Source organism: Anser anser (assembly GCF_964211835.1).
Source record: "Anser anser genome assembly, chromosome: 1".
Lineage (NCBI taxonomy): Eukaryota > Metazoa > Chordata > Aves > Anseriformes > Anatidae > Anser > Anser anser.
Window position 1 is genome coordinate 60,757,416 of NC_139720.1, and position 27,815 is coordinate 60,785,230.

A 27,815-nucleotide genomic window follows, 5' to 3' on the forward strand; every position below is an offset into this window, starting at 1 on the left:
GTGGTCGTGGCAGAGGTGGGCTGAGTCGTGCCCCCGTGTCGGCGTTTTGCAGTGCTGTCTCTGGGAGAGCTGTGCTGACAGCGGCCTGGGGGCCTGCTTTGTGACCATCTGCGTGGTTCTTTGGTGCGAGCCTTCAAAATAGCCAGAGTAGGTCTGGTCTAACATGGCAAATCCCTCTTGGTGCTATCGAGCACCTGCGCAGTGACACTTTGTACTGAGCCTGCGCTTAGGCACTCTAATGCCACGGGGAGGAACGCCGGGCAGGGACCTGAGCAGGGCAGAGCGAGGTGTGGCTGCCTCCACTTAGAGCCACCAGTGCTGCTGGCTCCCAAACAGAGGGTATCCTTCTAGTTTTCTCCTTCAGTTATGCCACCAGCCTGCTGGAAGGTCACTTGGCTGGCTGTCAGTGGAAGAAGCAGCTAGTAAGATGTAACATACCAGCTCACCTTAGCCATGCGATGGGGCAGGAGGGTACGTAATGTGCCTGGTTCCGTGAGGGTGACTTGGAGCCTTGCACGGGACGTGCCCTGGGGCGGCAGAAGAGCGGTGCACAGCAGCTCTCTGGCTCCGTGAAGGCTGCCGGCGGGCTTTGTGGCTGTGTTGAGTGAAGAGTTTTTGGTCTGGCTTAGTGCAGCCGGGCTGGGGAGTTGTTGGCAAGGGGGAGGAATCGCACGAAGTGCTCAAACTCAGTAATGCTGTCAGGGGTTAAAGTTACAACACGGGCGCGCGCAGAGCACCTCGACAGGAATTAATAGTTAGGTCACCTTCATGGAAGCGTACTGGAAACCAGTCCAGACCACAGAGAACTGGTTTGGTGTGCTTCCCGTGCGCAGCTCCATGTAATGACAGGCTCCAGCGCTGGAGGCTAGCCCCGTTTCTGAGCCGGCTGACAGCGTCGCCCTGCGGGGAACGCGCTTCCACCGCCAGGGCTCATGGTGGTGGGGCAGCGGGGACTCAAACAAGTCCTCTGCAGAGGGAGGGGAGATCGCAACGTTTTCTCTGAACCCAGATTTTAAAAAGGACAGTTCTTGCCTACAGCCGGTTTGTGGGCACCGTGGAGAAACCCAAGCCTTAATAACTCCCCCAAGGCATGTGCCTGCAGAGCAAGTGGGGATCGCATTTAGTCATGAGTACAAGTATAAATTCCTTCATCTCTTCTGGCACTATCACTGGCTCTAACAGAAACCTGCCTTCCCATCAAACTCCCCCTCTGCATTCTCTCAACATCAGAGGATGTATGTATTTAGCAAGCGGGAATAAGAAACACGTTGCAAACCCCATTTAAAATAGCTGCACCACCTGACAAGGACATGTGAAACCCAGACACAGGCATATCCCATTGATGCTGACAATACTTTTCTTGCAGTGTCATTTTCTCATTCCTTATCTGAGGCTGTGAGCACCTGGATAATGAAAGTGCAGCTTCCAGATGCCTGCGCTGTCTGAAAGCTCATGTGAGGCGGAAGGGACAGTGGATGCCGTTACAGAGCTGTGTGTGCGAGAATACAAATGGGAGAGTATATAGGTATGTGCATACGTGTGGGACTCTTCCCATGTTTGCAGGCATGTGTAGGAGCACGCATGTGGCTGTGTCTATTGAAGGCCATGTGGGTTTGGTTCTCCGTAGAGCTGTTACACCAGCCTCCCAGCAAACTGCGTTTGCACCAAGGCTTTTCTTCACTGCAAGGAATAAAGAAGGGAGATTTATCGTAAGTATAAATTAGGCCTTCTGTGTGTTTGTGAGCTGTCTCAGCCTGTACAGGAGGAAATACATACAAGGTGAATGCAGGGTGTTTACGTAGAGCGATGCCGTGGCAGCGTGTGTGTTGGCAGGAGCGCTGTCTGCAGTCTCTGCATAAGGGGCTGTGCAGCCTGTGTGAGCGTGGAAGGCTGTAAATCACGGCGTGTTCGGGAGGGGACACTGCCACTCTGCCTGTACAAGGCAGGGAAAGATTTTTGAAGCAGTGTGACTCTTTCAGGCTGAAGAAAAGGGTTACTAGAAATCCAAGCTGGAAGAAAATATAATCCAAGACATTTTGACTGGTAGTGATCTGTAATCCACATCTACCAGCTCATCTCCATCCTGAGCCAGAACAGCTGCATGCCTGGCATCTTTTACACACCTCTCCCGGCACCAGGTTTTGGTGGCTCTACTGGCCCGCTTCCTGGGTGTCCTTGCAGCTCTGCTGATACCTCTCAGGTCCTGCCTGCTGTATCCTCAGTGATTTCAGTCTTGACCTGGTCCTACAACGTAGCTGGCGCCTTCATGCAAATGCAGTATCTCCTAGGGAATCTGTACCCATTTAGATGTTTTGACCATACCACTCACAGAGTCTCTCATGCAGGTGAGACCAGTAAAGTAGCTGTGGCTTTCTCTCCATCCCTGTAGGTAGGTGTCTGAGCCTTGGTTTTGCTCTTACTCAGACGGGAACTCATGCTACAGGCTGTGGAGTTCGTCTCTTTAGGAATGGGCTTGGCTTTCGTGCGCCTCCAAAATCATCGCTGTTTCCCAGAGGAGCACTTGAGTCATTATCAGTCCCTGCATTTCCTCTCAGCCAGGAAGGATTTGAAGGGGTTTCAGGAAGAGGATGCTTTGCAAGGAGACGTCTGCTTTCCCTTGCCGTACCCTGTCACAAACAGATACCGAGTCTCCTGCCAAAAAGCCCCTGGCTGTAGAAAATAAGGTGGGAGAGAAGAACATGGGATGTGGGTGAATGGCAAGGCAGGGCAGGGTTTCAGATGGGGGTGCCTGATGCTTTTGATAGTGGGCGCGATAAAACAGATGTTTGTGGCAGCACTGGGGGTGAGCTAGGAACGTGCTTATGTCATTTGGCATCACTGGAACAAGTTGCAGGTCATAGATTTTCATTTGGGTTTCATTATTTCTCCGCAGCAGCCATCAACAAATGGAAAGTTTCCCCAAATGCGTTGCAGCTGCAGTTGGTTCTCTTGTCTGCCTCACTCTGTGTCACTGTAGGATTTGCAAAGGGGTTTGGGCTTTCATATTTTGTCCTCTCTTCCATCCCTGCCAGCCTGTGCTCCTCTGCCGCCCCCTCCCTACCACAACCCTGTCATGTTCGGTCACGCTTGGCTGAAGGTTACCAGCCCACCTGAGGCTTTCGAGGCCGAGGACGCGGCGAGCCAAGTGCTGGGAACACGCCGGCTTTCTGTGGGAGCCGAATCCCCCGCCATGGCCTCCCGGCCCATGGGGCAGTGGGTGTGCGGGGGAGTGGGAGCGCAGGCATGGCGAAAACACTCCATGGTTACCGTGAAACGCTTGCTAAAAAGGCAGATATCGGAGTGGTTCGGCTAAGCTGGGCAAAACGAAGCAGGGGGCTCTCGTGGCGGCCCCCGTTGTGCCCACTGGGGGTGCGGGGAGGGCAGGCCCTCCATCCCCTGCTCGGGGTGTGCCGGCCTGCGGGATGGTCATCCCGTGTAGGCTCATGGGTGGCAAGCCAGCAGTGTGTGTGGAGGTGTGAGACCTAACCCTGTGCTGGGGCTGGATTTCACCCGTGGCACACCAGGACGGCCTGCATGGAGAGGAGGCCGAGGGGCTGTGGAGGCTGCGAGGCCCGCCCTGGCTAGGAGGCCCCAGCAGAGCCTCTTGTCCCAGCAAAAGCGTTAGATTTGGTCAGCTCTTAAACTCTAGGTGTGATTAATTGTGGCTAGCGATTCTGACCTATGTGGTTTTCGCTGGATGCCCAAAGCGGAAAAACCGGGCTCGTTCTGCCCGCAAGCCAGCTGGCCTTCGTACATCTGGTTACGGACCTTCACCCCTGGAGTTCTGTCCCCGAGCAGCCAGGCTCGGCTTGTGGTGGGCAGCAGATCACCCCCTGTTGCTTCGCCCAGGGCAGCGGGCTCTCTCCTGAAGGCCACTTAGCCACTGGGGAGGCATGATTTGGGGGAGCCCCTTGCTTCCCTTGCCTGCCCGTGCCCCCCAGGTCCCCACGCAGCCGCCCCTTTCCTGGGGCTGCCAGGCTCTGCAGGCTGCTGGAGGGGGCGAGACGCCCCAAGCACAGGTAGTCGCGGCAGGCTGAGGCTCATGATTTCTTCCTGCCGTTGAGGCCTTGATCCTTGTTTGTTAATCGGTAATAATTGTTGTTGCATTCAGTTGGGTGACTTCAGCACTGGGTGCTTTCATTTGTTTCAGAGCCCTGTCAGTGTGTAAAACACAGCTGTAGTTTTAGGAAAGCCACAGAGGCTGCCAGGCTACCCCTGGGCTTGTATAGGGCACTTCGGTGAGGGGCAGATTTGGTTTCGGATGGCTCCTGAAGATGGCTCCCAGCAGCGTGCCTGCTGTATTTCTGCGAAGCCCACACAGGTACCAGTGTGCCCACACAGACCTGTGCCCGCTGATGTGCCAAGGGCCTAGGAGCATCCTCTGCTGTCCTGCCTACCTTCCTAACCAGTCAGGTCCACGGCACTTTGGCCAGCACGCTGGGGAAACGTCCGCTGGTGTTTGTCAACCTTTACAAGGAAACAGATTGCTTCTAAACCACAGCTACAAGTGTAGCACAGACCGGAGGCTGGGAGGTAACCATAAATCCTAGCTCTCATTTGCACAAATACATGCGGTTCCAATCCTCGGGGCGTTTTGCCTTCCCCTGCCTATACCTTAGTTTTAGAAACATGTAAATTTAGTTGGGATTTGTTCCTTCAAATCACCACAAAATATGGCCAGGGGTGGGGGCTTTTAAAGTGCATTTGGCATAGAGGGGATGAAGAGGATTCGGGATGCTCCAAGGGGCAGGAATTGGTGGATGCTTATCATTTATGCCCTGTCACAGGGGCACACTGGAGAGACTGGCTACACCAGGAGAGCAGTAATGACATTTGCAGCTTCTTACTTGTAGGTCTGCTGCTCAGATCAGACCTCTCAGCTTTCTTCTGGCCCAGCCTGTGAGACCCCACACACTGGGTCGTGTTACAGGGGTGAACCCAAGCGTAGGGTCACGAGGTGGATAAATGTCCTGTCAAGAAATAGGGGACAGGCTATGTGGCGAGGTTGCCGCAGGAGAGGGAGCCGATGCTGGCTAGCTGGGCTTCTTCCAGCACAGAAACCTCCAAGGTGCCCCTGCCTCTTGGAAGAGGCCAGCCCTTATTCAAGGGGGCACATGGAGCAAAGTAGGGGGGGGTTGTTTCTGCCCAAACCTACCTGAAGCAGCGGTTCCCAGGTTCGTTTGGGCTCAGCAGCGACGGCACATTTATACCACTGGATGTCTTACCTATAACAAAGTTTTTGTTCACGTTTGCTGGTTGTTTACCAGACCTCTAAATCATTACAAAGAGCAGCAAGCCAGCTAAGATGGCCTGCAGGGCTGGGCGGGGGCTGGACTACCCCGCTGCGGCTCCCTGCAGGAGGCCGTAGGAAAATGCTGGCGAGGACACACGGTGGGAGCTCTGCACGGACACGGGCTGTGCTGTGTGTGCTTGCTGGAGAGATGCCTCTATTTCCAGAGCTGTCAGTTAAGTATCTTTCACCTGCACAGGCTCTCTTGGAGGGAAAAAACAGAGCTGAAGGCTCTTCCATGTAGAGACTGGCTGTTGGAGGACCCCCCTCAATCCCTCCGTTACCGTCTGCAGGGGTGAGGGAGAGTTTTGCGTCCTCTTCTGCCTTTCAGCTGGAAAGAATGTGGTGTGCTTGCGATCACTGTGGCTGGGGCATCCTGCCACGCTCTCTCGCCATGCTGATGGGTTTCATGACACCTCTTTTAGCACCTGAGGATAGGTGTGAAAAGGGAGGAGGTGGAGAAGGTGGAGATGATGGCAGTGGTGTGAGTTAATACAAGACCCAGTGGGAAGCAGCGGCAGGCAGTGTTATTTCAGTGGTTTGAGCCAAAACTTTCTCTGCCTCTCTCTCTCTCTCTCTCTCATTAAATTACAACTAATGCAAGTAGCATTGTGAAGGAGGAATTTGGGAACTGTTGTTCATCATCCAATCACTTGTAACGAATGTGCTGCTCAGTGCCATAGCCCATAGCCTTGCCGAGAAGTAATTCACTTGGTATTTGTAGACATGACATGCATGCCATAAGAATTCCACTGTTAGCATTATTCCAGCATTAGCGAGGGGATATGAAAATAAATGATGAGCTATTGTTTTTCATGATTAAGTCCAGGCTTTCTGCTCCTGTCTTTTTTTCCCATCCTCCGTCTGTGGGAGGAGGGGCCTCTCTGTTCCTTGCATTTTGCCTTCTCTCATCCCCGCTCCTCTGTCCCCTTCCACACCTGCACCCTCCCACTTCTCGTCCTGCCTGTCTTCAGGGAGAAGGTGGATGACAGGGTCTAAGTTTGGAAGTCAGCCAGAGCAGTTTGTTAGATTTTTGTAGGAAATCACCACAGAGTGATAGGACATCAGAGAGGACCATAGCATTTTGTTACGGGTCTGCAAAACCATTCTGCCCCACTGTCCCTCACGGAAAGCCCTCCTCTTCGTGGTTGCACTGGCAAGTAAGAATATGGGGACGGGACAGCAGTTTAGTACTTCGAGGCAATCTGCAAGCCTTATATGACTCTTGTAGTATTATTATTTATTTAAAAAAAAAAAAAAGGAAAGCTCTTGAGGCAGCTGTCAATCTGGAGGTGCAGGAAGAGAGCTGAGCAGCCCATAGCAGGGTGCAGTGCTTAAAAGGAGAAGTCCACAGAGAAAGCAGGGTGGGATCTGTGACCCACAGCTGCGAGGGGATGCCCATGCGTTCCAGTGGGCTATACTGCATTTTCTGTGTACTTTTATAAATGTGAAGGAGTTGAACATCAGTTAAGTATTATTTATCCGTACTTTCTACCAGGGGGTGACTGAAGAATAAAGCATAGCAGTTTCAAAAATGACCCCTGTTTCTGGGATCATTGGTTCCTGGGGCCGGTTTAAGCAGGCATGCGAACACCCACCTGCTCAAAATAAAAGACTTCTTAGGAAAAAACAGGCTTAAATAACCCCCATGAAATCCCTGGACTGAGTCAGTATCAGCACTGTACAGAATTCCTGTGCTCTGAATCTTATTCTTAATCAACTAACCCAGGCAGGCTTTCATGTCGCTGAGTTGCTTCTCACTCCAGTGGCCCCAGCCCGTGTTGGCTGTTCAGCAGAAGGCCTGGCTGAGCTGAAGGCAGATGGCAGGGTAGGAGCTTGTGCTGATCCTACTACTATTAACTCTACCACTCCTCTGCACAGCAAGCTGCTCCCTTTGAACATCAGCAGAACCATTTTTAAAAGCCCTGCAGCCCAGCCTTGTGTGACAGAATAGCTCATTTTGTCAGGGAAAGAGATACCTTGGCAAACTTTTGAGCATTAGCTGTCAGGGGTAACCTCAAGACTCTGGAAGAAGCAGCCGTGGGCTTTGAGAGAAGAGCAGAAGCCAGCTGCAGGTGCCATGTTCCCACCTGGTAGGGGACATGTTAAAGCCATGTCTTTTTTCCCCCGTTTTCTTTATTCATTCTCTCAGAAGAGTTTTCTGTGACGTCGTTTTGCACGTAATCAGGGTTGTGAAATCCAAAGCTGCTGGATCGCTGTGCTCATCCCGCTCACACCGTGTTGCCGACATAGCTCAGCGCAGGGCAACCTGCAAGACTTTGTGGTTACTGCGGCCCTGTCCCGTGGGCCTGCTAAATGTCTCGGGCCAAGAATCTCCCTCTCCTCCTCGTCTGCACTGTCTTACACATGTGCACGCACACAGACATGCAGTACACAACCTGTAGCACCGATAGCACCTATGGCTTGCACTGGTTCACTTCAGGACCATTTCAAAGTCCCGTCTCCTGCCTGAGCTCCTCCTTGCCACCCTCACTGAGATGTCCAAGGTCTTTTTGATGGAGAAGCGATACCTGCACTTGATCCTGCTAGGATTTTGCAATATGCCAAAATGGGGTGGTGGTGACGCTGGGTGTGAAGCCATCGACTCATATTTACTTGTGATCTAAGAAAGCGTTTTCAGTTCAGACCTCAAAGAGCAAGCTGCTGTGTGATTTAAAATTGTGTTACCAGCAGAAACATATGACCTCATGGTATGAATAAGCAGGAGGAGATTAGCAAAGAAGTAAGCTTCTACTGTACACAAATGTCCACAGAAGAAAAAAAAAGCAACTTAATAGAAGACTCAGTTGTCTGCGTAAGCAAAGGCTGGGGAAATGACTAATTTACTGGTTCTGTTGTACATGCAGTTTGATTCAGTTGTTCTTCCTTTGATTCACCCCCCCCCCCCTCACTTTCTGTACCCCCTACCTCAGCTTGGCTTTTTCTGCCTCTAAAGAGAGAGCAGGCGAGGGAGGCTGGGAAGGACTCAGCGAGGAAGGAGTTAAGGGACTGCTCAGTGGGGATTATAAAACAGCCAGGCACTTGGAAACAGTTAAGAAGAGAGAAACAGATCTGCCAGGAGGGAGTGTGGCACTGGAGCCGGCGATTTGTTTTCATGCCTCCCTACGCGGCGATGCAGAAGACGCTCCTAGAATGGGCCCCGAGGTACCGGGGGGAGTGGGGTGGGTGGCGGGGGTGCCGGGACCGAACAGGGAGCGGGCTTCTCCGGCACCAAGTTGGCAAGCCTTCCGACTGACCCTCGCTGCCGTGCTCTGCTCTGGATGCGTGTCGTGCCCGTCAGGGGTGGTGGGACTGGTCGCCTGCTGCAGCCCCAGGGCATGGGCTGGCCCTGGGGGCACTCTTTGGGTGCAGGACCTAGGGGAGGTCTCGGCATCTCCTTGGAAAGGTGGATGTAACAAACCCGCTGTCTGCTGGAGCACAGAGCCGAGGGCAAGGTGCGGGCAGGTCTGCGGATGTGCTTACACCAGCCTGAGTTGCCTGCGAGGTCCCCTGTGAGGGTGGCTGTGGGTGGACATCTTGTGCAAGCCCACCTGGCCGTGAGGAGCCTTCTGTCATGCTCTGATGAGGTGGCCTTGAGTCACAAGGAGCTGCGTTTTCACTTTCCCTGCCTTCCTGCCTCAGCAGCCCGACTTGCGTGTGCTGTGTTAGGCCTGAGCGAGGCCAGAGGGTCTCAGTCCTGGGATGGAAAGGCACCTGGAGGCAAAGTGACCTACACAGGCCAGGCTGTCCCCAGAGATCCCTGGCTGCTTGGGTCTGCTTCTGTGGTATTCTGCACATCCTGGTGCTTAGGGCAACAACTGCTTGCCAGTTTTGGAAAGCTAAGAAGTGACCTGCACGCAGGCCTTACCATGACCTCCTGGCTCCTCAGCTGTGTGTGTGAGTGTGGTCTGTGGGGCAGTAGGGGTGAGCCTTGCAGTGGCCACCACACGTGTAACGTGGAGGTCCCTTCTTCGTGAGGAAAAAACAGATGCAACTGTTGAGCTGAAGTGTGCAGAGAGGAGGGTTAGTCACTCTGCAGGCGTCAGGGACTCACTGAAGGAAGAGCAGGAGTTTGCTGACTAATGCCTGTAATGTTCGAGGAGTAAATGAGAAATACAGAGGGAAACCCCCCTGTTTCTGAATTTGGAAGATTTAAAAAAAAAAAAGGGGAGGAAGAGAAAGAGAAAGAAGACATCGAGTTACTCCTCAGCCCCCTAAGTCTCTGACCTATATCTCCCTCCTTTCCCTGGGGCCATTACTGAAATTAAAAATTAATAGAGAACAACCAGGTTTTACCTCCAGGGTGCCCTTTCAGGCTGCCACTTAACGCAGGCTGAGACCAGCGGATGGGGCTTTGGTGCTCCTCGACGTGATACAGAAAGCAGAGTGGTCTCCGTCCAGGGTGTTGAGAGGACATCCAGATAGGCTGGAAGAGAGGAGGTAGCTTCTTCCCTGGGAAGAGCAGTCTCTGGCTGCAGAAGGCTGGGAAAATAATGTCGACACATTAAGTGAAAATAGACCAGTAAAGGATGACAGTCCTTGAAGTTACAGTAACTTTACCAAGGGAAATGGAGGTGAGAAGAAAAAAAAAGAAAAGTATTTCAGGTCATTAGCCCTCTAAGGGCCAAGTTCATTGTATCTTCAGAATATTCCTCTTTCTCTTCCCATTCTTAGTTTTTTAATGAGGAAAGAGATTCCTTATTTAAGAGGCTAAAACCTTGGGTTGTGGGTCAGGAGGTTTAATTTCCCAGTTGTTCTGCTCCCTTGCTGTGTAAGCTTGGGTAAGTCGCTTTGCTTTCTTTTTGGTTCCATCTTTGTCTCTGTGGGGTGGGGATTGTGATACTTTTTGGAGAGCATTTTCAAAGCTGTGGATGAAAGGAAAGGCTACATTTTCCAAAGAGACCAGGGCTCTTCAAGGAGGGTACTTGCAGTATACCCAGTAGACGGTTCTCCTTGGTGCCATCTTTTCTCTCCTGTGGTTAAAAGAGGGACCTGTTGCAGGTGTTTGGCCTCTTGGCCATGAAGGCCTGCGGCCCTCCTAAGAAAGGTGGTGGTGGTGAGGGGAGAGCAGTGTGGGAATTGCTCACGAGGCCATGGCTCACTCCAAATCTATATTTAATGTATAGGTCTGGGTGCATCAGGTTGTCTGTGTTGTGCTCCTTCAGAGCCCAGCTCCTTATCTTTTCACGAGATACCTCAATTACTGCTGTATTTTGTGGTAAATACACTGCATAATCCTGAAGGGCCAGAAGCAGAGGCATAAGGGCTATCTCTTCATGGACTCCTGCCTCTCCAATATTAGAATGCCTCGTACAGCTTGAGAAACTAGGTTATATAGCAGCTTTAATGGGGCTTTTTCCAGACACTGATTGACCTGATTCCTCGGACCAGCTGTTTTATTTATTAAGCAAAATAGGAGAAAAAGAATGCATCTCCTACATAAACTTGATTCCTCGTGGAGAAAGTTTAAACAGTCTTTTGCTTTTCATAAATTGGTGCGGAACTCTTTCTTGATACTGATTTCAGAGATATTAATTTATGCACTAGGAATGAGGAAGATTTGCCTCTTCATCTAATCCTGTTTCCAGAGAGAGATTTACTTAATGTGCAGTGTAATTTGTCTAATGTGCAACTTTGTATGTAGAGTGTACCTAGATCCAGTAGAAACAGTGGGTATAATAAAGGAGAGCACTGTAGTGCAGTGCTGTAAATCCCTCTGTAATTAAAAATACTAAATTAGTCAATGTTAGTGCAGTCAGGAGACATTACTAGCTGGAAAGCAGGAATATATGGCAAGAGTTTCAGTGCAGGACAGAGAAACTGGGTCTGTGTTCATCCCTGTGTGCGTGTGCTATGTGTCGAGGGGGAGGGACAGCTTATAACATCATTCACCAGGAATACAGCTTGGGTGGCAGAGAGGAATCATCAGAATTATCCCAGGGCTGTCCTTGCATGCTCACAAGGTGATGGAGCAACCAGTTCTCCTGCCAGCTCGCATGCAGTCTCACTCTGTTTCCACCCAAGTCAGTGGACAGTTTCAAGGCTGGATCTAACACTGCTACAAAAGTCTCTCTGAAAATAATTTACTGCTCTAAAGAAGGCTGGCTGGCACCATGTATTGATTGAGTTTTCCCCCCTTGTCTGTCTGTCTCTGTCTTTCTTTGCTGCTATTAGCACAGATGAATCTCTGCCTGAAATTTTCAGATGGTTCTTTTTTAGGATTTTCTAAATCTCCTTGTAAATAATCAGGGGAAGGATTGGTTGGTAGCAATGTAAGAGTCCCTGCCTCTAAGTAGTTTGTCTGTCTGTCCTTTATCCAGCTTATGACCACTGCAGCCTACAATGCCTGATACTCAACTTCCTTCCTCTTACAGGGAGAACAGGAGGAAAGTTGGGGCTTATGCTCGAAGCAAAAGTTGCTATTTGGAGCTGAGTAGCAGGACTTTATTGTGCATTAAGATTAAAAAATAAATGAATCTTGTTTATCTGAACAGAACCAGAATAGTTAGTTTGCATTTAAGTTGGACTTGGTTTTGTTAGTGTAATATCTGCCCCGTGTGGTTTCTTCAGCAGCTGGATAAGATAATCCATGAGAAAGAAAAGTACATGTTATGGTGGTGGTATAAAACCCTCTTTTGGATTGTTAAGCACTATTCCAAACTGAAATTCTCTGGGCTAAAATTTTCCATCCCAGTTACCTGCCTCAGACTGAATAGTTAGAAAACAGCTCTCTGCTACATCTACTGAAGTTTTTGCTGAACGTTAAAAATAAAAAATGTACAAATAAATGAGAAAACAACCCCCCACCTTAACAGCCCCATGGAAATTCACATAGTATATATGTCAGATGCACCCCTTCTGCTGTCTTCGAGAGCATCAGCCCAAACTTGGCCAAGTTTTAAGCTTTACAAAAAATTGTTGTTGTCACATTCTCAGCAGACAAAACAAATCTCTGAAGAATTGGGACCTAAGAGTTTCAATTAGGCAGTTAAAATTAGTGGAAGCTTTTCATGTTAATCTCTCAGTGCCTCAATTCCCTGCCCATGCCATATGGATAATGCAGTGTCTTACTTTATGAGGGCAATTGTGAAAATACATTCCTTTATGTTTGTGAAACATTCAGTTACTCTAATGATGCATATGGTAGGAAAGCCCATGAGTGAATTACTAATTCCGTCTGCTGAACAGTTTGACGGGTACCTAGTAAACAAGGCTTGGGGCCACACCTCGACCAATGCGGAGAGGGTGAAATACTGAATAGTTGCTCACAAAATGAGCACCGTGTATCCTGTGTACCGGGTGAGGCCGAGGTCCTGTAGAAAAATAGCCTGTTCTTATGCAATTAACAGCTCTAGCACCATAGCCAGGCAAAAGGGGGTGAAGGAAGATCGCACGGGCAGTCATAAACATGAAGTTTCCTAAGCCTTGCATTCTTGATTTGCAGCTTTAAATAATCTTGCTTTCACCTGTTTTGTTTTCTGTGTAATTGTCTGTCACATGGAGCGGGCATGAGGAATAATAAGCAGCTGTTGCTTTTGGAAGAAAAGACAGAGAAACATCTTGTGCCATCGGTCATCAGTGAAGAATATTCTTGGCGAAGTCTTCTGTCCAGGCATTGCGTATTGGAGCATGTGTGACCCTCAAGGTAGAGAGAAGTCAGGGATGGTACAAAAGCAAACAGACCAAGATGTCTTTTTTTTTTTCCCTTATGACAACTACTCAGTTTGTGCTGTTTTGCTACAGTAACTCTGTGTACCATTAAACAGTAATGCCACAAACCAACAGACTTGAAAGTTGTTTTAAATTAGGACAAGATCATCCTGTTGCTTTTTGCTGTGGGTCTTGTGGGAAGGCGCTTCCTTGTTTTACCCTGGGTATTCACAGTTCTGGTTTTTCCCTCTTCCAGGTCCTGCCCTGGGGAAATTCTCATACACACATGAGACTAGCATTGTTACACTTAGGAAAATGACCCTGCCCTGACTCATAGGCAGAATCATCCCCAAATCCCTCTGCTTTTGCTCGTTTTCTTACATTTTGCTTTTCCACCCCTATGTGTTTCCTCAGGTAAAATGAAGTAGCGCTGCCCACAGCCTGTTACGAGTTCAGAGTCGTGTGTGGGCAATTGCAGGGGAGGAGGATGCTCTGGGTGAGGGTTTTAAGTTCAAATCATGATCACGCTACTGATGACCAAGCTACTGGGAGGCTGGGATGCACGCTGCGGCGGGAGTCTGCCCGTGCCACAATGGTATTTGCTGCTGCTTCTGCACTGACTTAGGGTGGGAGGGAGCTGGTCGCTTTGATGCTGCAGAGCAGGTGGGAACGAAGAGCAAAGATTGCAGTGACCCAGGAGCTGGACGTGACAAGAGTTGTATAGGTACCCTGACTTTAAAGGGTTACCGTTCAGCACAGGAGCAAATCACTGAGCTGTACAAGTTGGGGAAACTTGTTTGTTCTCTGCCTACCATATGAGTCAAACCAGAACGTACATTTTCTTCAAATCCCTAAACCCTAAAACCTTTGCACAAGAGCCTCTTCTTGATGTGGCTTCCATAATTGATGTTTGGTTATTCCACTGTTGCTTTTCCCCATGGAGTTTCTTTTAAAAATGCCCTGTATTTCTTTTTAATTTTCACTACACGTGGCAAGTTTATATTTTAGAAAGAATATTTAGACATCGTTTTTTTTAAAGATAGGATGCCGACAGGGTACTTTGGGGAAGGAACCGCTTATTATTTGTGATATCCCCTGAGAAGCTGATAACTGAGGTTCTGCCAATGTTTCCCCTTCTATCCATGAGCTTTCACAAAGGGTTGTTACGGGTTGGTCTGCCAGCAGTGGCCGGTTGTTATATTTCTTCAAGCGTTAGGCAATTTTTTAAAGCAATCGTAGTTTCTCTTTCTATTTCTCTGTCTTGCTCTTTTTTTTTTTTAATAGCAAATGCCTTTCACATTCCCTGCTATTGACTCATCCAGAAGGAGGCATGCATTTGAACTGACATCTCTTAAGTGTATAACTTTAAAAATGACTTAATGTAATTTAAAAGTGAGCGGTGGGCCTGTTGTTGCTCATGGAATAAGGTGTCCAGCACTCTGTTTTCCCTGGGCACCTGAGGACCCCTTGGCATTTCAGGCACTTCTCAGGGGCTTGTGTACTGGAAGGGAGTATGGAGCTGGGGAGCAGTGTGTAGCCTTTACCCTGCAGGGCTTCTGTCTGATCGCTGTGCAACTGTTGGTGGCACAGCCCAGTACTGCAGAAGGAACATCAATTTATTTGAAACTGAATTTCTTTTATTTTAGTGCTCATTTCAGCAGGTCTGCTGTTGCTCTTTTGCAGGACACCTTTTCACCCCAAACTTTTTGGTGGCAGAAGAGATCTGGGTCAGATCTCTCAGCCCTACTCAGCTCTTTTGAAACTGTGCTGGTGAAGTCGGGGTGGAGCAGGTGATCCTGCTCAACCTGAGGACCCTGTGAGCGAGGAACAAGGGGACTGTGGTCCCGTGGTGTTGCTTCATGTGGCGTGTACCTGCATGAAGAGTCTAAGTACTTGAACATAGCCCTTTGGGAGTCCACTGCATTTCATCCGTCTGTTGTCCTCACCTCCTGTACTCCACAACCTAACCGCAGGGTGTTGACTTTGTCACGATTTGCTGCTTCCCGAATACCCATTACTAAGGGGTGGAAGGTGTCTGACCCATGACGTGTGTATGCCCTACCTCCCTGCTACAGAGCTTGCAGAGCACCAGAGCTTAGAGATCCTGGGTGGCGGAAGGAAAGGTGGTGAAGGTATTGTCCCCCTCCGAAGACCTGATACGTGCTAGGACACGGAGTGCATTCTTCCATTTCTGACCTCTGAAGAAGTTTCTTGAAAATCTGCTCTTTGCCCCTTCACACCAGCCTGAGCTGTTCTGCATTGGGCCAGAGCACATCCGCCGTGGTAGAAGGGATCACCTTGCTTTCAGAAAAAGAGTACAAGGTGGCACCAGCACTTGTTTTAATTTATTCCTGCTCCTGGGTGTAATTATAACCTCTGGTTTTCAATGTGAAGGTGGAAGGGTTGTGATTGAACGGGGCTAAGGTCTTTTTCAAAATGCATTAATACGTGACTTCTATGAAAAACAACAACCCTCACACAGGAGTCCAGGTGGTATTTGCAAGCTGCCTGTGGATTTATGGAGCGTTTTGGAAACATGCAGTACATTATTTCCTGAGACCTGTTTCTTTACACAGCAATGGTGTTTGCTTATTCTGGGACAATGATGAGACATGAAGGTATTAAAATAAAAAAAAATAAAAAGGATAGAACATGTTTATTTCAAAACCTAATAGAGCCGCATTTTTTAGCAACACAGAAATGAAATGAAAAACCTTTCAGTACCTCGTTGGGACTTTGAGAGGTCTGCCTAGAAAAAACTATCATATATTTATTAATACCTTTTTTTTTTTTTTTTTTTTGCTGTGAAGGCTGTTTACATCAAAACAATATCTTTGTTTTTAGAGTTCATCTGTTCCCGCTGCTTCTTTTCCCAGCTGAAGTCACAATACTCGGTCTGTGACCTCACCGTTGGCCGCAGTGACAGCGCTGTGTCACAAAGAGGATTTTTCACTCCAGGTGGAGAATGCGCAGCAGGAGCAGCTGAGCTCTGCCAGACCAGGGAGCCTGTTTGAATGTGCACGGCGCCAGTCTTGGGAAATGAAGGAAAGGGAAAGTCCACAAGATGTTGCGGGATAAGGACACCTGCTGAATGCCTGTGCGGGTCTTCTGCAGGTGTGTAACTCACAGAGTCAGCATCGGTTCTCTAGACCAAACCTTCCCCAGGATTTTTTTTTAAATCAGTTAAATGCTTCAGCAGACCAAATACTTAACTGGTAGAAAATGACTTAGTTTAAAAAAAGGGAGAGTGGGAGAGAGGGATTTAATTTAGCTTCAAGTATGACTCGGGTACCTAAACTGTATCTGCAAGTTTTGTGGGGGTTTTTGCTTTTTTTTCTGCTTTTTCTACACAAAACCCCTTGCAGAAAACAAGGGAAGATGACTAATGCGCTGATCCTGCAAACGCTTACACATGTGGTTAGCTTTAAATGTGTGAGTTATCCTGCTGAAGTCAGTTAAGAATTCATGTGCTTAAACTCAGACACAGACCCACGTGCCTGGAGCATGAGGGTCTAGCTGGCTGCCCTAGGGGAACAGTTAAATAAAGAATTTATTGAATGTTTTCTAATGCAGACACTGGCTTGACCTGGAAAAGCTGGAGTTGTTGGCCTGGGTCCTCCAGGAAAAACAAACAAACTGGCCTTGAACCTTTACTTTTGCCAGCTTAATTCATTTCTTGGGTCACAGTCTCGCAGTCGCTGGTTAGAAGGTGAGGCGTGTCTTCTGGCTGCACCGAGGGCTCCAGGAGGAAGAGGACTTCCATGAGCAGAAGAGCTGTTGCTGTTTCTCCAGCATAGCTTTCCTGCCTACATCCAAACACAGGCTGCAGCAGTGGTATAAAGCAGCCAGCACCTACGACCAGCTGGCTAAGTGCACTCGGAGGTGTGTTTTCCAAAAGATCCTGAGCAGCCTCTGCAGCCACAGCCCCCAGTGACTAATGAGCAGCCTTTGCTGCAAGCATTTACCCACTTCCAGCATGCCAGGCAACCCAGGCGTCTACTTGGTCAGGGTCCAGGTGCCCAGTGGGAAGAGCGTGAGTGTTACTCTTGCTTTTCCCCATGCACAAGCATTTCTAAAGTGTCACAAGCCAGGAAGGTATCTATATTTTTCAGGCAAGCCCTGTGGCATAACTAGCAGCCTCAGGAGAGTGCCCATTTCCTTAAATCTGTGTTTTGGGATGTCTTTGGATTCTCTTGTTTGTTTGTTTGTTTTGCAGGGCTGCACACACTCTGTTGCTGTTGTGGCAATCCATATGATTCATGTCTTGCACAGTCTGACAAGTTTTCTGTAGCTCGCGTGTGCCGAGCCACACGCTCCCTTTGCTGTACCGCTCACGGCTGGTACAGGCACAGCCCCTCGTGCCAGGACACGGAGGGCTCTGGGTGCAGGGGCTGCTCCAGTGAGCTGCTCGTGTCAGCTTTGGGAAGTGGAGGGGACATCAGAACGCTTGCCTGGACTTTATTTTTTAAAACACCTCCAGGAATAGCCTGTTCCTTGGAGCAGGCAGAGCAAGGAGCGGGAGGGTCAGTTTGGGGATCTAGCGGTGCTGCCAGGATCCAATTTCATATGTATTTTCTGTCCCTGCAGAGCGTGGGCTGTGTTATCATTTCTTTTTAACAGCTCGGAGTCTCTACTGCTGTGTCTTTAAAAGACCATGTCCATCACACCTGCTTCTGTTTGACACCTGTCTTCCGTAGGGCTCCAACATTGCACTGGCTGGTTGGGCCTTCGCTCGCGGGTGCCCATCCAAACCTCTCGGCTCTCCTTCCCTTTTCTTTCTTTTTTGGTACAGGGAAAAGGAGAGAAGGTGCAGAGGGCTGGGAGCAGAGGCACAGATGCATGGCGGCCAGACTGAAACCCAGGAACAGGCTGGAAGGAAGGATTGAGAAAAAAACAAGAGTGGCATCAGTAGTTGGGAAATACGGAGCAGGTCTGTGGAAACCTGTCCTGTGCCATCTCACCTCTCGTCCCTCAGTGCCATGCACCACTGCTGCTAGGGGCAGCTGAGAGTAGGTTTTCAAGGGGGGCCACAGGAACCTGCACTGTTTGTCTGCCCCATGAGTTGTCCCCATAACTGCTTTGGAGTCCCGCAGGCTGCTGGCTCGGTGGCGGCTTGTGGCAGTGCGTTTCAGAGGGCGATGGTGAGCCGTACGAGACGGGTTTCCCTGAGCAGCTGTGAAATGTGCTCCAGTCCTTTCAAGTCAATGTTATTCTTCCATGACAACACGGGGAGAACAGATGTTCCCTGGAGATCTACCTATTATTCATTTTGCTGTAGAGCTACATCTTCTCCCTTTTATTTGTCTCCTCTGTGAAGTAAATATTTCCATAATAGTTAATATTAGGGCTTTCCATAGCCCCCAGTGATTTTTTGTCACTCAGCTACATCTATTTTTTTCTACTTTTGCCAGAATACCGTAAAAGTGAACAGAGATTAAGACAAACTCCGTGTCGCAGGGTGCTGATTTTGTAGGCGCTGGTATGAACGTGTCCATTTTAAACTGTATGCACGTGACTGACTTTTGTAGGACTGAGGTCCCACCCTGTACTTCTCTCCCATCCTGGTGAGCCAGAGATGTGCGTGGTGGTGTGTGTGTGCTCAGTGTGATACCACATTCAGCCAGGCTGGCACTAGGTCAGGATCAGCACCGTGCGCTGGGTACCGAAATGCGAGGTTGTACTGCATCATCCAGGCCGAGGCAGCTTGCACTGCATCTGCTCACAGCCTGCCTGACCCAGGCCGGGCCTAGCAGTCTCCCACAGTCCTGAACACTGAGCTAACTCGCTCACAAAACTTCCATAATCGCCATAAAAAACCTGTTAGGTAAATACATTTTCTGTGCTCAAAAGCAATCGCCCCGCTCCCTTTTGTTCTGAAAACAATAGACATCGAAATGAAATACAGAGCTGTGTTCTTCAAAGGTCATAGTTGTTTGGCCCTCAGGTAGGTTGTATATTGAAACGGGTTTTGTTAAGGTTTGATGATACACTAAGGGAATGGAACAAATTGGGACTTTGGTTCGTAGAAGCTGGAAAAGCAGCTCGAAATTGCCAGCGATCAGGAAGATGGAGGAGGGCATTTCTGAGAGAAGGAACCGCCTTTTTCCTAATGTGGTCAGGGTGGGGAAACAGGAGGAGAAGGGCTTTGTGTCAGGTGCAGAACCGGTGGTCAGTGCTTGTTTGGCCTTGTACTAGTTTCATATAAGGCCTCTTTCCGTCTGGCTTCAAGAAACGTCTGGTAGCGGTCTCCAGCCCGCGCTGCTTCGTGCATGGCTGGTTGCTAGGACAGCTGCCGTCATCCACGTTTTAATCATGGATGTGATGACCAATTTTGCATCTCTTCCCAAGCTTTGGCTGGATGACTCAGCTGGTCCTCTGGTGACTCATTTCAATCTCCCATGAGTCCAGGAAGGACTAAAGAGGGAAGCGTGGCTATTTTCAGATATGAATAATGACCAAACCCGGGGACTATGTCCACAAAGGAGTGCTGCAAACTTTGAATTAATTGGGTGTTTATATGGGGTGTAAACTGGCCCCCTTCCCACTGAAATTCTTTCCCCAGTTGCTGTACTTCTGCTGAGTCTAGTTTCCAGCCTCTTCATCCACAGGGATATTTGTTTTGGGAAAGTTTTTGAAAGCTCTCCATGAGTTTTGAGTGCAGAAGGCCTCATGAATGCTCACGGGGCTTTTGGTACTAAATTCCTTTAGCTGTTTTTGGGTTTGTTTTTTTGGCAGTTTCCCCCTCTCATCATTTACTGGGATTCTCATAATCACTATAGCAACAACCATAGGCCCACCTCAGGCAGCTTTTCTCTCCAGGCATTCTTATGTTAGACATAAGGTGTCCAAGGTTCTCAGAGAGCTATCAAAAGCTCTTGTGATTGACTACAAGATGTTACTGATTTGTTTTTCTGGATCCTGTGGAAACAGAAGTGTATTTGCTTCTTGTGAGAAATCATACAGAGCTTACTTTTCCAGAATCTCTTCTTTCCCCTTGACTCCATTTGGCATGACTTTGTTTTCATCGTTGGTCAAAAACAGTAGGTGAGACTGTGGACAGCTTGGCTGTGCTGTCACTGATGCATTGATGGTGCTGAACTTGTCCCATTGTATCATCTAGCCTGAGTTCTCGAACTTCTTTGCTGTATGGAAAGGAAGGAGCTGTGTGTTTTGGGTTTAAAGGACATGGCTGCAAAACAGCTGTATTAGTGCCAAGAAGATGCTTATGGAAGAGATTAGGTAAGTGGCTGCAGCCTGTTAAAAGTGTATAGTGACACATCAGGTCACAAATGTAGGACCATGGATGAGAAGGAGGCCTGACGGCACCTTTATTTGGCTAGCCTGTGGTCTGTAGCTAACTATCCTTTCTAATATGGATTTTTGATTCGGTAGGTTTTGCTTCAGCTACTGTGCTGTGCCCATGAGTACCACAGAGATGTTACTGGCAGTGACAAATGAACGCAGTCGCACATGGCTTGAGGTGTGCTCAGGTGCCCTTGTCTCTGCAAGGTACCATTCAGGGCACCGTCTGTCATCTCTAAAGCACAAGCAGACTGGAGCAAAGTTGCACCAAGGGTTATCTTTCTCTGTACACCCCACCAAGGCTGTCACGTGCTTGCACTTTCTTGGTTGAAGAGGAGCGTGTACAGCAGGTCTGATGGTGGGGCTGTCTCAGCTGAGGGCCCTGCTTTTGAAGCTCTAGCCCATCACAGCAGTAGAAGGAACCACAGAAGGCATTTGGTATATATTGTGCTGGATCTTCAGGTTCAGCTTTGTTCTTCTTCTGTCATTCTTTAGTCTTGCTAGTGCAAGAAGCCTTGAAGGCATGGCATTAAGCAGTGTAGAGCTGAGTAAGTAAATATGTCAATAAATAATCATATCCTGCACAAAAGAGAAACCTGGGGGAGAGACTGATGGTAGATAGGGAGTTCTGCCGGTACACGTGGAGGTTTTTATTGTGTTTTTTTTTCTCTTAATGACTTCCTCTGATTTCTTCTCTTTTAGAGCTTTGAGGGGGAGTAGGCAGTTACTGGTGTCCCTCAGCTTCTTCGTCACACACAAGGGCCTTATATCCCTCCTTCTCAAGTCAGATATCCTTTCCTGAGCTCTTGGATGTTTACTCTTCAGGGCTCTGAAATCTTTCATGTACTTTATCCCCATGCCTAAACCAGGTTTTCTTTTTCTGTTAACAAGAGCTTTGAGCATCACCTAGGCTGCCCATCCTTGGCTAACCAGGCTTCTTCTCTGCACACTGAACTGGCCCCTTGTCCTATGGGACCTTGCTTAAAAAGAAAGTTGTTGTGAAGACAGTGGGAGAGCAGGCAGGTGCTGCCAGACCCATCGCCCACAGCAAGCCAGCGGTGTGGGGCAGAGCGGTGTCCGGAAGCACTACTGCAGGATTGCTTGGGGTACTTGAATAACTTCACTCGTTTCGTTTGGAGGAGAGATTCATTGCCTACGTGGGTCGTTCTGTGGCTGTGCAAGTACAAGCACGTGCATGTGTGTCTGAGTGTGGTCATGTGTTTTGTGTGACAGAGATCAATGCAACCTCAGATTAAAAAAAAAAAAATCATTGGGATTTCTGGATGGGGATTTCAGTTACAAGGGTTCCCAAGGATACTCGTGATAGTGTTGGGTGCTCTCATGGGGAGCACTGTGGTTTGCTGTCACTTTGGTTCGCTACAAACTACTTGGCATTCTCAAAGAAGAAGGGATCAAGACAGACTTGTAACGTGGCACTTTCCTGCAGGGCCACTCTTTTCAGATGCTGCCTGTGAAACAGAGAGATGACTGAATTGGGATTTTTGACGAGAAATGCATCCATATCCAAACCCTAAACCCAGTGCCTCCCCATCCCATCGTGTGCCTCTGCCCATCCTAGTTCTGAGCTGTGCTGGAGGCCCCAGCCATTTGCATTCCATACATCTTTGGTTTTTTAGTCACTTCAGAATACAGATCAAGAGCTGTGGATAACAGTAAAAATTGTGACTGTTCGGCCACCATTTTCACTTTTGGAACTTTTCTTGGCCCTGAGCAATGGGAAGGCTAAAGTCAGGAAGGCAGGGTGAAAAACTCATGCTCCAGATGTGTTGTCCTTCCACAACTGAAGGGCTTTTCTCTGTGTAGGTGTGTGTTTCTGTGCCTGCGGAAGACAGGTTATTTACACAATTGTTTTAACTACTTAAAGTGAAGGTCAAACAATCAACCTAAAGTAGCCTTTTTATTTCAATTTTTTGAAACACCCCATAGCTCTCGATGTAGGGTGCTGTAAATCGTGTCTTTGGTCATTCTTATTTGGAAGGGAGATGTTGCTGCAGAAGCGAGGTGATGTAGTTAACCCTGGCTTTGGGATAGTCAGGAGGTCACCAAATCAGTCTATCTCAATTTCCTGATCCAGCAGAGCTCCCTGCCCGGCTTCCCCACCTTTCTCCTCGCATCTTCATCTTCCTTTGCAGCTCAGATCCTGCGTATTTCATGCAAACCTCACCAGAGGCTTGTTTCTCTCCGACAGGTCTGTATCTTGACGGAAATGAAATGAAGGGAGGGACTTTGCGAACAGGCAAGCTGACCTTTTCAGCCCAGCTAGTGCTTGATCTGAGTTTCAGATTTCGTAAACAAAGCAAGCGCTGAATGTCATGCAATTGCCTCTTTGCAAATGAAACACTTATGAAAAAATCCTGTGGGAGTGAGAGGCTCAGCCTGAGACTCCAACAAGCCTTGCCCATGTCCTGCCTTCACAGGTAGGGTTGCTTCTGACGAGTGAAGTATGTGAGGTGCCAGCCATTCCCTGTGGTTTCACTGCACTTGCGGGCGAGTTGGAGTCACTGACATTACAAAGCTAATATTTACAGGTGGGAAGGCATCCAGGTGGAGAGGCAGCAGTGGTGGAAAAAGCCCAAACATCCTTTCCACAAGTGTGCCAGCGCTGTGTGGGTGATGGGGGCACAGGCAGGGCAGCAGAGGCAAATGCTGATTCATTTTGGTCCATTTTCCAGAGCCCCTGGAACCCTTTTCTGGGAACTAATATCACTGATGGTCAAATAGGGCAGCTAGTGAAGTCTGTGGGATATGGGGTTGGAAATGACACAAATCCTCTCTTTCCCTGGTAATATGGGGATACTGTTGTTCCCCCTATTTGGAAGAAGGAGACTGAAGTGACCCAGCTGAGTGACGTGACCCACACTGCCTGGAAAGCAGAGTCACACTGAGAGAGAGCCTTCTTATTTTCAGTTCTGCTTCCAGGGTGCAACTCTGTCAGCAAGTAGTAATCAGAGACGGAGCTGGTGGGAGCCCAGAGACTCTCGTGTTACAGATCTGTTTGGAGGCTGGACATATGGACCCACACACGTGCTAAGCCGCAATGCAGGGCAAGCCCTGGCCGGAGTCATATTTACTGCTCAGTCTATCTGTCTTGTACAGATCTCCAAAGGAAGCTTCGGGTTCTGTAGAAATGCTGTGGTTGCCATGTGCTCCACTCACCCTCCGTGGAGGATGTACGATGGCAGGGAGGAGGCTGGCCAGAACACGTGCTGTTGCCAAACAGTCCTACCCGGATGTAAATCACCACTTGTAGGTTCATCTGGCACCATTTTGGCTTCATGGTGGGGCAGCCACAGAACACTCCTTGGTAGCATTCTTTCCCATCTCCTCCAGCCAGCCCCATCACTTGAGGAGCTGGCTGAAGCATGGCATTATGGATGTGTGCCGTGCCTTATTCGGCACGGCGCTGCAGTGTCACCATGGTCTGCTCCTCCGGCAGCTGGGCTGATGGCTCTCCCAGCACCCTGCCCACAGCCCCCAGCTGGGCACCAGCCTCTCCTCTGCCTGCATGTCTGGGAGAAACCGGGAAGAGGGACTTCTTTGGCAGAGCGTTGTTAGACAGTCATCAGTGCCTTAGAAGGCAGAGCTTCAAAGCAGGGCTGCTCTCAATCCCACCTGCCCGGCGTGGCCTTGTTCTTTCTTTCTCATCCCCCCTCTGTCTCCAGAGGAGGGTTGCTTCTCTTGGAAGTACTGTACTGAGTGTTTGTTTGTGAAACTTGTTCCTGACTTCATTGACACCTACTTTCCTAAAATGTCTTTGCATTGAGATAGTGCATAAGTTTCTTCACACTCTCAGGCAGATCTCGAAGGCTTGCAGGTGCTGCTGTCGCCTCTGTCCTTATCGCTTGTCACCTCATTTTGCTGCTGGGACTCCAGCAGTCCTCACAGGAGCTGGAGACTTCTCTCCCTGGCTCGGGAGGGCTTTTGCTCAGTAAGGTTCGCAAGGCAGGGCTATTCAGCTGCCTTCTCGAGCTGCTGGGACCCGCCTCAGGCACTGCAGACTCCCAGCTTTCTTACAGTGTGTCTGGAGATATCCTGGCAGAGCTTTTGCAGCGTTATTGCACGATACCCATAGAGGTGGCAATATTCCTGTGCCTTTTGACAGGTATGCTGAAGGGAGTTTATTTACTGGGGTGTAGCTCAATTTTGTCAAAACAAACATGTATTCACATGCTGCCCTCGTTTCCATTCCCATGCTTAGGTCCTGCAGAGAAAGTTTTCCACTGTTCACATTGTGCTGGGTTTTCCTCCAGGAGCGTATCCAATGTCTCAGCCCCCACCAGCTCAGGGCAGCATGACTGCTGGCCCCTCTCACACCGAGGCCTAAAGTCAGTGTCCGGTCTGGTGGCTGCAGCATCTGCAGGGAAATAATGAGGCCGCCGAGCCTCTGGTGAGGAATATTTTAACCTGCGTTCTCAGGTGTTGCATCATTAATGAACTGTAATGTGAAACATAAACTAGCCACAGGATTTACGGAGGAAATCTATAATATCTCTTGTCATTACTGCAATTCATTAAAGTGGGAGACGGAGGTGACCCTGAAAGAATCCTTCACTGAGGTGTAATTAAGGACTTAAATATAGTGTATATGTTTGTCTCTGAGATTTTGCTTCATGTGCCTAAAACCAGAAACATGTCAAAGAGCCCACAACTTGTTGCTCAGGTTCGTGGGCACCCGAACCCACATTAAAAAGATGAATAGGAATCACGATGTTTCTAGATAAAAGAAGATGTCTAATAGTAGGGTCTTGTGGCTTAGAGTGGGTACGGGAGAGTGGAGTTTTGTAGTGGTGAGAAGTGGGATTGTGGTCACTGAGTTCTGAAGGGAAGGCTCCGTATTGCAGGGACTTGACTTTGGTCTACAGAGACAAAAGACGGCACAGATGGTTCAGAGGGAGGGCTGTGGCTGGCAGTGGCTTCTGTTCACTAATTCCTTGGAGTATGGTGTTTCAGATGTATAGCAGGCTGATTTAAGCAGTTGCCCCCAGTCTGAAGCCAGCTCTCATGGCACCGTCTAGCGACCCACCAGATGTGGTGGCTGTGGGTGGACGGGGCTGGCGCAGCCTCCAGGTTTCCATCAGCAGCGCGGGGCCTGCTGCTTTGTCCCTCTGTGTGGGACGTGTTGTGGCTCCGACTCACCCAGCTCCCCCGGAGCTGCTCACCACGGCTCCCACCTGGGGTAGCAGGGACCAGCCCCCAGGTGGACGGCTCGCCCACCTCACAACCTCTGTAGGAGGGCAGTAAAGGTGGCTGGGGGGCAGGGGGTGTGAAGATGGCGGCGGTCAGAGGTTCCCGCCATCTCGTGGCGAGACATGCTTTTTGGGTGGGAGGGAGGTGGGGGTGAGGGTTGTTTGACTTCGTTCATTTGGTTTTATGTATGGCTACTCTGTGTGTTGGAAAGTGTTCTTCCCCTGGCCGTGGGATGTGGATCCAGCAAGGCAGCTTGGAGCTGCATGAAGCCAGGTCTGGAGCAGTGCAGGAGGCAGGCTCTGTCACTTCCCTGAGAGCTGCCATGCTCTGCCGAAGCATTTAAGAAACTACTAATGAGGACAAGACAGTTTTAGGAGTAGGACAGGAAAAGCAGAGCAGGAAGACAGAGGGATTTTCACGGGGAACGGAGGCCCTCTTGACATCTTCTGCTCACCAAGGACAGGAAGGAGCCGAGGCTGTTGAGGTCTGAACTCTTCTTTGAGGTTGTCTCCAGACACTTGGTAGCACAGGGGAAGGAATTTGTGTAGCCTCCAGGGACGTCGGTTTTAAGGAGGTTCCAGAAGCGTGTGGTACCAGGGACAGTGCCTCAAAAGAGGCCTCACAGAGGCCACCTTGACAAAGAGTGCTGTGCTTTAGACACGGCTATTTTGAAAGTGCAATACATTAGACATACCTGGCAGATCCCCTTTTCATTGCCTTCTTAACCCGGGTGTATATATGAGTTTTCAGGCCTGTGCCTCTCTGGGGAGAAGTGGAAGATATTTATTTCAGGAGTGTCTTGTGCGCATCATTTATATGCTGAACACATGCCGTGTGCTTTCTACAGTATTTTTCAAGCAGGCTCTGTCGTTCTCCCAGCAGTCAGCAAGCAGCCTCTGGTTACAGCGCACTGGCAGCTCTGCAGGTACTGCAGAAGGTCTTACTGCCTACTTAATACAGGGCAGGGGCTTGGCCTCCTGCCACTGCAAAGGCCACGTTTATAAATCAGCACTAAGTGCTGTGAATGAAACAGAAGAAAACATCAGTGACTTTCAAACTGTTCCGTCTTTAGTCCCCAAAGTGTATTTTTCGCCCTCTGGGCTGAGGTGGGTGGATAGGGAACTTTACCTCATTCGCTTCCCCGAAACCTGCTGGAAGTTGTGGTGAGGCGGCTGCGTGATTTGTGCACGCATGCAGAGGAGGGCCATCTGAATTGTAAATAGCACCTGCTAAATTATTATTAAGTGAAAACCGACATGGGAGGAATTCTTGGGAAAGACAAAAAAAAAAAAAAGTAGAGTCTTTTAATAGAAGTCATTCAGTCTGTTTTAATATTGTCCCCTTGCTGCACACTACATACTTCAGCTCATGTGGATGCTGCAGGGAGTTACCTAAGTCATATCAAGGGCAGGGAAGGCCCCATTAAATCCAGTTACTATCAATTGTGTGAGAGCTTTAAATGGCCACACTAAAACTCATTATTAAAGAAAGGAACTATCAATTTTATTTAATGCAATGCACCCAGCCTTGATTCAGCTCCCAGCCCAGAAACTCTCCAGGCGAGTGTGGGGGCGATATCAAAATGAGCCCCATGCTCTCCAAAGCCCAGGAGAAGGATGCTCCTTCCCCAGAGGCTGGCTCTGGGGGATGCTCGAGGGCATCGTGGCCACGGGGCTGGGCTGGCGTGGATCACCATGCCGCAGCCAGCTTGTCTCTTCACTGGCGTCGTCGCCAGTAATCAAAAGGCTGAAGGTGTAAATCGTATCGCAGGCTGCAAGGTGGAATTTGATCCCTGTAACAAGCCCTCCAACTCCTATGCACGTTTACTACTATTTCTGCCATTGCTGTGGAGTAAAGATCTTTTTTTAAGAAAAGAATATGCCACCAGCGCAAATTGAAAATGTCCTCAGGAAATTTGAGGTTGTGTTTTTCTCACATTAGCTGCACAGGCAAATTTGCAATAAAAATGACTTTGCTGCAGAAGCCTTCCTTTCCCATCACCAAGCTGTCAGTCAGACTGTAATTTCTTGGTATCAGACTATGCTGAAGAGCTAGCCGAGCTATTCTCCTACAACATGTGCCCCTAAAACCTCAGATGTGAAAAAAATCATTTTGGATGGAAGGAAGAGGATTTCATACAGGAAGAAAAAAAAAATCTTTCTCTTACAATGAAGTACAACCTCTGAGAAGGGTGGCAGTGGCAGCAGTGGAGTCCAAAGTCCTCCTGTCAGCCACCAGACAGCCCTGCTTCCTCCACTCCCCCGTTTTTGGGGTAACAGGGTGCCCTGTTCCTGTGTGAATAGTGTTGCAGGGACAGCAAGGGGCTTGTTGATGTGGAAACCAAGCCCTAACAACAACTCGTTTC

The 27,815-nt window shown here is 49.1% G+C and overlaps 1 protein-coding gene across 11 annotated transcripts in view; it reads left to right on the forward strand.

Annotated features, from left to right (window-relative positions):
- Positions 1-27,815, forward strand: part of HIPK2 (homeodomain interacting protein kinase 2) — a 135,913-nt gene that overhangs the window by 9,929 nt on the left and 98,169 nt on the right. For 2 of the 11 annotated variants that reach the window (XM_083830121.1, XM_083830122.1), the window contains exon 1: positions 8,319-8,455. The exons of 4 other annotated variants lie outside the window; for them this stretch is intronic. Coding sequence is in view for 5 of the 7 variants with exons in the window: in XM_083830116.1 (XP_083686242.1) it covers positions 15,955-16,054; positions 17,733-17,870 (238 nt within the window). In the remaining 2 variants the exon portion in view is untranslated. Of the gene's footprint in view, positions 1-8,318; positions 8,456-15,797; positions 16,055-17,732; positions 17,871-27,815 lie in introns of those variants that run through there. 5 more of the 11 variants (XM_083830116.1, XM_083830112.1, XM_083830117.1 and 2 more) reach the window with 5 other exon arrangements.